The following is an 11395-nucleotide window of genomic DNA, read 5'->3' as shown; positions in this document are numbered from 1 at the left end:
CCCCTGGCACAAGCAGAAGGTGGTGGAGGGCTGAGTGTTATTCAGGTTCTTTCCCCTCCCTAGGCCAGCTAGTGAGTCAGGGCCAGCATGGGCTCAGCCCTGGTGGACACGTTCTGGTCAGAATGGCAAGGTTGTGGCTGGTTTGTGCAATTTCTCTGTGCATCTGAGGTCATGGATTTTCCTTTGCATTGATTTCTTGGTCAATAAAATAACCAGCTTTAAAACCACTCCCAGCCTGGGAGGACAACACTTTTGTCCCTGGAGAAATTCATTATTGTAGTCATTTGTGGGTTTGGCAGAAGCAAAGCGCAGGGGATGCCTTTGAAAACTGAGGGGTTTTCCAGGAGGTGTAGACAGAAGAGCATCCTGGAAGCCTGTCTCCCACTGATTGAGGGGTTTTCCTCACACCAGCACTGAGCAAAGTCTTTGGTGGTTAGCACACAGATCTCTTGGGGCTACAGAACTTGGGAGAGGAGCACAGAGACAGCAGAGCACCTCCAGAGAGGGGTGGAAAGGAATGCAGCAACGCCAGCCTGACCATGCTGTGCTGTGTCACTAGATGCCCCTGATGGAGGCTGAGGAACAGGAGGAAGATGGCAACTCCCTCTCAAAGGATGGGTCTGAGACCAACTCGTGTGACCGCCTCCGCTACGTGCCCCTTGGCATAGCCCTGCTCCTGCTGGCTGGAGCTGCTGCAGCAACCTGGTATTTCCTAGGTAAAAAATTCAACCTGTTTTGTCCCCACACGGGAGGTGGATGGGGTGCAGTCAAGGCAACGCTCAACCCAACAGGCATGAGTGACTCTGGGGGTCCTTTACAGCCTCACAGAGGCTCAGAGGGCAAGCCCCTCTCTCTTACGTGTCATCAGGGTAATCCAGCAGTGTCTTCTGTTGGCAGACTACAGACCGTGGCACTTGGAACCAGACATCCTGCAGTTCTACTGTGGCAGCCTCCAGGTCCTCAACCGCCAATACTCCCCAGACCTTGGGCAGGTGGAGTCCAGAGCCTTCTGGTTGGAGTCAGCTAAGCTCCAGAAGATGGTGAGGGGCTATTTCATGACCAGAGCTGGCCCTGAGGTAGTTCAGTGAGTAGAAAGAGGAAGGGGTGAGGTATGTCCACCCAAGTGACAGACTTCATGGGTCTACACGCTAAGGGGGATGAAACAGAGGGTTGGTCTTTTGCCACTGCAACAATGCACAATAGTTACCAGATGACATTCTCCTTACAGCTGAAGGAACTGATTCATGCCACAGAACTGGGTCGATACTACAACTCGAGCACAGTGTATGCCTTCGGGTGAGTAGCACCCACTGTAGATCTGCTTGTTTGTGTGTGGAAGCTTCCAAAGTCGATGGTGCCCTGGGTTCACTGAGATCTGGCCATCCCAAAGTGCTGCAGTCCCCACCACGAGCTCTAGGCTAAGCTGGGCAGTCCAGATCTGAAACAGTTCCAGCATGACAGAGCTGGGGATATTTTGATGTTCATGATTACCTGAGGTCATGGTGGAAAACCAAAACTGTCAAATTTTTTTAGAGATGGGAAAAAAAATGGAAGAACTGGGAAAATAAAAAAGGGCTTGACATTCTCAGTAGAAAATAAGCAGCTGGAAGTTAATTTAATTCAAGAAAAGTCATTTTATGGCCTGAGTCTAGGCACCAGAAGGGAGAGGCCAGAATGCCCCATGGAAGAGGTATTCCAGCCAAGAAGCATGGTCTACCTGGGAATATGGCAACACTGGAATGGGATAGATGTTGGACTACAGCTTTGCAGGTCACCACGGTAGATCAAGAAAGCAGGAAAAGCTTCAAAACTGACATAGGCATTTGCTTCTGATTTTTTTTCCCATGGATCAAGAAAACTTCATCCCTAAATTTGTCCTTCAGCTAAAGGAAAATTCCAATTTTTATGTAACTCCATTTTCAACAAGGGAAAAAGAAGTTTCACTTGCAATTCCTCCTCTAGCCTTTCACTGAAGAAAGGTTTGTTTCAACCTCTCTTCCCCTTCCCCCAGCCAATTTTCTCTGCCAGCTGGTTGAACAGAGCTTTCCCAGTCACAGTCTGCTGCAGCTTGAGCCTGCCCAGCATTAATGGCTTGTGGTGAGGTACTGAGTGATAAATCATCCTCTTGTCATCACTGGGAGGTGAGACAATGAAGTCTGGAGTGTTTCTTTTCAACCCCTGGTCAGCAGTAACCAAAGGTCATTTCTACTTGAAATGAGACTCCTCATTAGACCACTCTCGATTAATTATCACATTAATTTGACCACGCATGATCATCACAAAAGCCAGATGGCACAAAATGGCTTCCTCCCCCAAAGGACTGAGCATTAACTAGGACTGAGGACATAGCAGCTCTCCTGCCCTACTCAAGAGTCACTCCTCTGGGTCACAGCAGTGAGCTGGAAAACCCAAACAGAGGAGTCCGTTTTGTGGGAGAACTGTGGGGGGTTGATCTCTGGGGTTTGAAGAAGAGAGAGACTATTTAAGATGCTGTTTCTCCATTAGGGAAGGGGCTCTGACCTTCTTCTTCTGGTTTGCCCTCCGAATCCCTGAGAGTCAGCAGAAGGAGGTGAGTGCTGAGAGGGTGAACGCAACGCTCCACCACGAGCTCTCCAACAGCTTCAACAGCTCAGGCAGCCTGTCCTACCAGAGGGAATACAAGGTCAACCCAGACTCACTGGTCCTGCTGGGTAAGTCCTCCTGTGGCCTGAGCAGCCAGAAATGCTTCAGGTTTTATAAGGGGCATTAGGAGAAAAGGCTGGAAGTCACTACTGACGGGGACAAGTGGAACCTGAAGAGGATAAGGGAAAAGTGAGGATCAGGGGATGCAGTAACACCACTGGTCTTCCTCTGAGACAAATCATTGTTGCCACTTCAGTTCTTGGCATGTCATGTTAAGGGTTATTTATTTGTTGCCCACAGCCTGTTTAATAAAGCAGCTCCTACAGAACTGCTCTAAGATAGGTGTTAAAGACTAGAGGTGTGTCTATACTCCATGCATCCAAAGCCAATGGAATTTGTACTTGGTGTTTATAACAAGAATTAATTTCTCAGCCTTATCTGATCCCTCTTACAGAGCCCCAGACCTCATGAGTTTTACATTCTGTTTCTTCTCTCCTCTTGGGAGTCTCATTTCCAAGCTTCATCCTCCCATGAAGTGTTACATCTCCAAGGTTCTTTCCCCAGACATGTTATCCTGCATTTTTCTAAGGTGAATCTTATTTTAATATATCCCACCCATACTTTATTTAACATTTCCCTCCACATCTGAATTGTTTTGAGGGTCATTTTTTTCTCTCTCCCTAAAGAATATTTGATTCTCCTCCCATAGTTACTATTAGTCACTTACTTCTACTTATGATTTGTTTCCAGACCTTATGCTCAGCCAATTTAAATCAACTTTCTTAAGAAAGTTATCATGACATCATACAAATACCTCCAAGTCAGCCCATCTAGAATTTTTCTCTTTATTTACTCACTTCATCCCATAACTCATAAAGAAATAAAAATGATGGTTCCATTCTTTTAGGAGGTCCCAGTTCCTTCTTATCCCCTTCACATCTGCTTCACTGTTTTATTCATTTCAGCAGACCACACTTCCTTCTATTTTGGAATTAACACACCAGCTCCTGCTTTCCCTAGTTCTTTCCACCTTCCTTTCCAGTCAGAAGCACAGTCTAGCAACTAAGGCAAAACCCAGAAACCACTTCTACTACTGGGCCAGGGTGACCTCAGGCCAGTGACTTCAACTCTGGCTTCATTTGCTCTGTAAAATTGGAGCTAAAAAGTAGTTGGCTAGTAGCAAGTCATTAGCACTTCATTGCCTTCTGACAGACTCATCCCCTCACCTGCTTATCTCAAAACATTAAGTCTCAGTGCAGCCTGCCTTAAGATGCAGAGCTTCAAGCTATTGACTAGTGCAAGAACCTCTCCAACCCCTGAGTTTTACTGAGAGCTACTCCCACCCCAGGACACGAGTTCCCTCTTTTCCCAAAAGAGTTTCAGAACTTCCTTCTCCTCACAGGAACTCAGTTTTAGTGCCTTCAGCTACAAGAGTTCTTCCTATCAGCTCAGTAGATGTCCTTACCCACAGCACATCTGCCTCCCTAGGAGCCTGCAGGATCATCCTTTCCACAACATGTTTTTGCCATGACAAAACTGCTCAGCTCTCCCTGCAGGATTTCAACCCCTGACCTAGGCAAGCCCCCAGCAGCAATTCTCACACCCAACTGACCTCGTGGTGCCTTTTATTTTGGCAGTTATTCCTGGTAGCACCTGATCTCTGGCTGCTTCCAGTTCAGCTGGGAGGCTGGAGCAAAGCCCAGCTCTCCTAAAAGTATTGTCCACTCCATGACTCTGTTTTCTCCAGATCTGTAGTCCTTGCTGGTGGCTTTCTCTGCATCTCCCTTCTCCAGAGGGGGACTCTGTAATGGTGTTGAGTAGCTCATTGACCAGTGGTCATCAAAAGAGACCTGCCCCACTCCCATGCTTTTCAGTGAGGGCTGTTTAAACTGGGAGAGCCAGAAAGGGGTGAGCAGATGGTGAAGGCTCTGGGAAGTGGGGCTGTGCCCTATGATGTGGCTAGTAGAAGAGGGGGGTGACTGTCTGAAGCAATGTCCAGCCCTCCTGGGAAGGGGCAGAGGTCCTGGAACAGCATGTGAAAACAGGCAAGGAAACCAAGGCAGAAATGGTGGACTGGAAAGTATGAGTTTGGGCTGTTAGATCTGGGTCAGAGGCTGGGGATATTTCCCATAGAGATGGGGTGGGGAAGGCATGACTGAAACCAGCCCCTGAGATGGGGCAGAGAAGTACCTGAAGGATGCTCCATGCTGAAGCTGTGAGCTGCTTACACAAGAGGGAAAGAAGTCATCACCTGCCAGGCCAGCATTCAGAGACTGCCAGTTTATCTTTCTGTTTATCTTCCTTTATATATTTTCTTTCTAACAGAATCCAGTGTGAAAGACATAGTAGTGCTGAAATCCACTCTGGGTAGGCTATTTTTTCCTTTCCTTTTGAGTTGGTGACTTCGTGGGAGGGATTTTTTGCAGGGGACAGAAAGGTGGTTGGCTTCCTGGAGTTGTAAATCCCGAGATGGGGACATGAGAACAGCAGCAAGGGAACATCAGTGCTGCTGCTTGGCCAGGTACAAACTAGATGAAGCATCTTAACACCCTGCCCCAGCAGCATACCACTGGGCAGAGATACCAGCTCAGGAGGGCAATGAAACCACCTTGGTCTTGTCCCTGTCCTAATGAGTCTTATCAGCTTGGTGTACTGGAAAAAAAAAATGGTGCTAATTCCAGACCCCATCAAATTCTGCTGAGTGGGGTGGAGATTTTCCTGCGTGGCTCTTCACTGGATGGGCTGTCAGTCATTTAGGAGTCTGTTGTCTTAGTGATGTTTAAAGATGCTGCTGGTAATGGCAGGCAGTGTTGTTAAGTGCTGTGGCTGGCAGTTTGTGTTAGATACATTATTAGAAACTCATCTTTAAGCTGATTTTCACTCCAAAATCCTGGTCTGGAAGCCGCTGAAGCCTGGAAATCAGATGAGGGAGATGTAAAGCCAGGAAGCTTATGGGGGTGAGAGGGGAAAGAGGTGGAAAAAAATCAAGCCAGTGGAAGATAACAGTGCTGTGCTGCTCTTTAAAGCCTGAGGTAGTATTAGCTTAACCAAGGAAGAGGGGGAAGTTCTCACAGAGAGAAACTGGGGCAACGGTTCAAGGGGGTTGGTGCCACCACAACATGCGTAAAAGTGAGCAAAGATCCCTGGGATGAGTCAGCCTTACCCTGAAATTGGGCTTACATTGACATGCCAAGCAGCACTCCAGTATCTTAATTTCACTTACAGCCACTCCCAACTCCGCCTTTGCTTCCATTTGCCTCACTCTGAGGCTTCAACCCCTCTACCTTTCCCCTGGATTCAGGTTGCTACAGGTACAGCTACGTCCAGGAGGACGACGTCCTACAGTTGGAAGGCCCTGACTACCTGGCCTCCAGTTGTCTTTGGCACCTCCACGGCCTCGAGGGCTACATGATCAAGCTACGCCTGGAGTGGACCCTCCCGGAGTGCAGGGACCGCCTGGCCATGTACGACGCAGCCGGGCCCCTGGAGAAACACCTCATCACCTCGTAGGTAGCTCCTGGGCAGGGTGAGCCCAGCCAGGAAACCTGGCGAGGCAGCAGGGGAAGGTGTGAGGCTGCAGCAGAGGAAATCCTCTTTGATGCAGAACCTGCCTCTTGCTGCTCAGCTGAAGGCACTGACGTGGGACGTCACGCAGCCAGGCTTGGAGCCGGAGAGAGGGCAGCAGCATGAGCTGTGTCTCTGCAGGCCCTTGAGTTGGTGCAGTTGGTGCCTCCCACCACGCTGTGGATAACACAGACATCATCCATCATCTTTCCGTCTCATTTTTCTCTCATTTGTTGCTTGCTTCACCCCCATCCTTTCATCCCTCTCCCCCGAGGATCTACGGCTGCAGCCGGCAGGAGCCTGTTGTGGAAGTCCTCTCGTCTGGCCCTGTCATGTCCGTGGTGTGGAAGAAAGCCATGTACAGCTACTACGACCCCTTCCTCCTCTCAGCACAGGTGGTGCCCCTCCAAGGTGAGGAAGCCTAGAGGGAGGCAGCCACAGACACAAGAAGGACACAAATGACCTCCTACAGCTTCACATCTTCTAGAAGTGTTCCATCCCCGTTAGGGGCAGAATTCCCTCTGGGTTGTGAGGGTAAAGGTGGCCAGTAAAAGCAGGTTAGATCTTGCTCCCTTGCCTGGACTGGTACATTAGTGTCTGGTTCCAGTCTTTACAGCCCAGGCTGTGGCAAGCAGAGCCTGAGTGATCATGATACTTTAAGAGAAGGCCAAGCCTTCATGCATGGACAGAAGAGATGTGGCCTGGACATCATATCCAGACTCACTTCCAGATCAATGTCAATTCAATCTCAGAGTGCAAAGCAGCAATATACCCTTCCCTAAACAAGAGATGGAAGCTAAAAATCCTGCTAGGTAGAAATGGCCCCTTGGTGGGTGATGGTGGAACACCCTAGGCACATTTGGCATCAGGCCTTGGAGCCTCTTCTCTCCCCTCCTCCAGCAGGAAGAGCACATGGCATCCCATCATCAGGGATGCAGGGCTTTGAATGTCTCTCCTTCCAGCCTGTGAAGTGAACGTGACCCTGCGGGAGGGCCTGGAGCTGCAGGGGAAGATCAGCACCCCACACTACCCCAGCTACTACTCGCCCAACACGCAGTGCACCTGGCACATGACGGTAAGGGACAGCTCCCACAGGAGCATCCACCCCTCCCTCAAATCCCCTCCCCACGTTAGGGGAGGGTACAGCCAGTGCTCGTCATCATCATGATCCTCTCGTGGTGATGATCATACAGGCAGGTCATTGTGAGAAGCAAGCACAGGGTGAGAGCCTGCCTGGCCTTCACCCAATGGGTGTTCCTGAAGGGGAACCAGCCCTACTAACTTGTCCTGTGGAGTGGGGGACAACATTCACAGCAGTCATCTACACTCTGCTCTGCATCCCCTTGCCTGCAGGTCCCATCCCTCGACTACGGGGTCACCCTGTGGTTTGATGCCTACTCGCTCAGCAGACAGAAGCAGGACCTGCCCTGTACCCAAGGCCAGTGGATAATTCAGAACAGAAGGTGTGTGCTGGGGTCCTGCTTGAACCTCTGCGGGGTCCCTGCTCACTTCAGACACCAGGTCTGAGGAAGGAGAACCCACCACAACACTCGGTGGCCACTGTTTGTGCTGGTGCCTCTTGCTTTTCTGCTTCTTTTTCAGCCTCTCTTGTTCAATGGCTCCCCAGTGAGCATATTTCTTACAGATTTGCTTCAAGCTACCAGCCTGCCTTCTCTGCCTTGCCATTTGTATCAGGCTTTCTAGTTTTCTCCTCTGTGTGTAACCTTGGTGTCCTCCCACGTCTCCTGTGTTTGCAAATCTGCCTGTCACCACCTCTGCAGCATTATCTGTGTGCCATTGCCTTGCAGCCACCTCCAGACAGATCTTCTGCCTAGCTCTATATCCTCCTCCTTCGACCACAGCCACATCCCCCTGCAGGACTTCCCAAAACTAGGATAAGTTGCCCACCACTGTCCAGGTGCAAAGAGCCAAGAGCTGCTGTGCTCCCACCTCCTCAAAGCAGGCTTCAAGTTGGATGGCTTTTGGTTTTCCTCCCACTTACTGCAGAATTGCCCCTTTCCCTCCAAACCTTCCCCCAGCCCGTCTGCTTAACTTCCTCTCCACTGTTCCTACAGGGGTAACTTCTTTTCCTCTGAAGGGTCTGATCCAGAAGTTACATCCTCCTGGCTTAGGATTTCCACTTTTTCTCTCCCTGCCTTCCTTTTTTAAACTGCCAGCATCATGATTTCTACAACATGGTTTCTTCAGGAAGATAAATGGAAGAGCTGACTTGCTTTGTGTGGCCTGAATTCAGCACATGCCTGGGAAGTGGGAAATGCCCAAACACAGTAGCATCGTTCTGGGCTGTGGATCTCCTGCCACGTTGAAGGCATCATGCCTTCCCGACCTCACCCCAACACCTAGTCTGTGTGGTCCCAGCCCCACCCCAGCCCCACCAAGCCCCTCTGCCCCACTTTGTTGTCTTCTCCTCCCTCCCTGCCCAAGAAATCCTGCCTGTCTTTGCTCCTCAGGTTGTGTGGCCTGAGGACCCTGCAAGACTACGCTGAGCGGATCCCAGTCACGTCCTCTGTTGACATCACCATCACCTTCACCTCCCAGATCTCCTTAACTGGCCCAGGTGTACAGGCAGCTTACAGCCTGTACAACCAATCTGACCGTAAGTTAAGGCTCCTCCCTGCTTGCTTCTCAGTGGGGTGGTGGCTACCAGCAGCCCCCATGCCTTTGGCCTGTGTTAGGAGAAACACAAGATGCATCCTGTGAGCCCTAGGTGCCATCTGCCCTTCAAGTGTGTGCTCGTGAATCAGTGATGCACACATCTCCCAAAAGGAAGCTGCTTCTGCACGTGTGGCTCTGCCTCATGTTGCCACAGCATCCATGTGCCAAGACTCAAGGTCAGAGAGTTTTCTACGGTCTCCCTCTCGTCCCCACGTCACCGACTGGCCTTGGGAATTCAAGAGAGACCATCTCCGGCTTGAAGTGATAAGAGCTCTTAGAGAGAGCTGTTCCCTGCTCACCTCGGCATCCATGCGAGTGAGAGGCAAACAAAATTGCACACAAATAGACATAGAAACATGGGTGATGCATGCCCAGGGTCTCTTTCCAAGGGTTCTCCACCTCCCTCCTAAAAGCATCCCTGGAGACATTCAAGATAAGGCTAGATGAGGGTCTGAGTAGCTTGATTTGGTTGGAGATGTCCCTGGTTATGGTGGGGGGGCTGGACTAGATGACCTTTGGAGGTCCCTTCCAGCCCAGACATTCTATGATTTTATGCATACCAGTCCTTGAATATGTACCCCTGTCGACATGTCTAACACCAACCTCTCCAAGGCCCTGACCAAGTTTTGATATCAGCTCCAAAGAACCTGTTTCAGCTTTCCCTCAGCATTCAGGAGCCAAGAACCAGCACTAAACCAGAGTACAGCACTCCAGGCTGTGGGCTTCTCCTGGCTCCTGCCCTCTGGTACAACAGGAAGCAGGGAATGGGGTCTCCATCCCTTGGTGCATAGCCTGGCTCCATTTGTCCTTCTTCAGAGCAGATTTGGGGGAGCACAGCGAGTGCCACCAGCACGCTGCTGCACCAGGTCTGTGGTCAGGAAGGTGTGCAGCTCCATGCTCCACTTTCAAGCCACAGCGCTCTGCTGCAAGGAGGTTTCCAGTCACTGGGGACTAACTGCTCTCTGGTGGTTTCACAGCCTGTCCCAGGGAGTTCCTGTGTTCAGTGAACGGCCTGTGTGTTCCAGCCTGTGATGGGATCAAAGATTGCCCCAACGGGCTGGATGAGAGAAACTGTGGTGAGTTATTTCTTCACCCACTGGTCACCAAGACACAGCCCTTTGCTTCTCCAAAGGTAGGAAGAGATGGGGAGGATTCAGTTCTCCTAGGTAGAGCCTTGTGCCTCCCCTCCAGGAGCCTAAACCTCTGAATCTTTAAAAGCCTCATCCTGCTGTCATAGGCTTTAATCCTGCTCGGGAAGGAGCAGCAACACTTCTTGTCCCTGTGCACAGTGCAGCCTTCCTGGAAGAACCCCCTAGTAGCCCTGCACTAGAACCTCCAGACAGCCTGAAAGAAGTCCCCCCTAGCCAGGCTGTCCCCCATGTTGTCCTGCTTTCCTATCACCTTGCCAGACAATCAGCCTCAGCCCTGGCCTGCAGCCCCCTCTCCTGTCAGAGCACTCAGCATCCCCCTCCCAGCCTCCCACCATGCCCACACCACCCATGCCCACCTGCTGCCCTACTCTCTCCCCTTTCCCCCCAGATCTATCCTGATCTATATAGATCAAGTGACACTTGATCTATACAGATCCTCACCCATACCTTGCACCCCAGTTTGTAAGCACCTAAGCCCTCAATCAGCCATCACTCCTTCATGCCAACAGCATTTAATGCTGATGCAGACACCACCCCCAGCATTCCAAGACTCCTGCAAAGCCCCATTCTCATAGGAACAGCTCTTTAGGCTCAGGCATGACACCTAATTCATCTCTTCTCCCATCCATGGTGTGATAGAGGAACTCATCACATTGCTGCCATCGCTAATTTTTCATTAGTTGTCCCCTACAGCTGTTTTCTCACAGACAAAAAGATCCCTGAACCACTGGAGACAGTGACTAATTCTGAAAGGTTCAGAGGAAGGTATCGAAAAGTCTGAAGTCAAAGGAAGGAGAAATCTTTCTCAAGGAAATTTGAATTCAGTGCTGGAAATGTGAGAGCTCTCAGGGCATCTCCAAGGTTGGGGTCTGCATTGTCTGCAGTCTTGGTGGCAGTGAACTGTCCCATCAGCCAGCTGCCTGATGCCAGGGCTTGCTTGCTGCCCTCATGCAGACATGGATACGTGGGCATTCTTAGGAATACCTAATCCTTTCTAGAATCCTCATATCTTCTTGGCCCCAGAGGTATCTTTGTGTCATTCAGTTCCACAGATCAACAAAAAAAGTACTTGTTTCTCAGTGTTTTTAAACATACCTTTATCTTTGAAAAAGAAAATGGAAATGTTGCAATTTCTGCCCTTTCCTACACTCTTGCCACTGTTGCATCTCTTCTTATTCACTCCGTGTCTATATGGAACAGTCCTTGCCTACAAAATCAATGTTCACATTGCCTCAGACCTTCAGGTGTGAGGTAAAGGTTGCAGAGCCTGCTGGTGCACTGCCAAGCTTGACCTCACCCCTGCTGCCTGGTCCTATGTGCCTAATCCCTGGTGCCTCCCTCCCGTGCAGTGTGCCCAGCCAAGTTCCAGTGCCACGAGGACA

General features: G+C 50.3%; 1 protein-coding gene across 1 annotated transcript in view; it reads left to right on the top strand.

The window, feature by feature from the left end:
• The first annotated feature begins 559 nt into the window (after positions 1–559).
• The window catches only part of TMPRSS6 (transmembrane protease, serine 6), a 14747-nt gene continuing 3911 nt past the window's right edge, over positions 560–11395 (top strand). The window contains 12 exon segments of the mRNA XM_008938587.1: positions 560–716; positions 898–1040; positions 1229–1296; positions 2506–2690; positions 4948–4989; positions 5924–6128; positions 6461–6597; positions 7149–7261; positions 7540–7649; positions 8658–8803; positions 9840–9938; positions 11363–11395. The exon segment at positions 11363–11395 is cut by the window's right edge and continues 20 nt beyond it. Of these exon segments, the coding sequence (XP_008936835.1) occupies positions 560–716; positions 898–1040; positions 1229–1296; positions 2506–2690; positions 4948–4989; positions 5924–6128; positions 6461–6597; positions 7149–7261; positions 7540–7649; positions 8658–8803; positions 9840–9938; positions 11363–11395 (1438 nt within the window).

The sequence above is a fragment of the Merops nubicus genome, unplaced genomic scaffold (genome assembly GCF_000691845.1).
Source record: "Merops nubicus isolate BGI_N331 unplaced genomic scaffold, ASM69184v1 scaffold50004, whole genome shotgun sequence".
Taxonomy (NCBI): Eukaryota; Metazoa; Chordata; class Aves; order Coraciiformes; family Meropidae; genus Merops; species Merops nubicus.
Note: the sequence above shows the minus strand (reverse complement) of the source record. Positions and strands in the feature narration are given on the sequence as shown.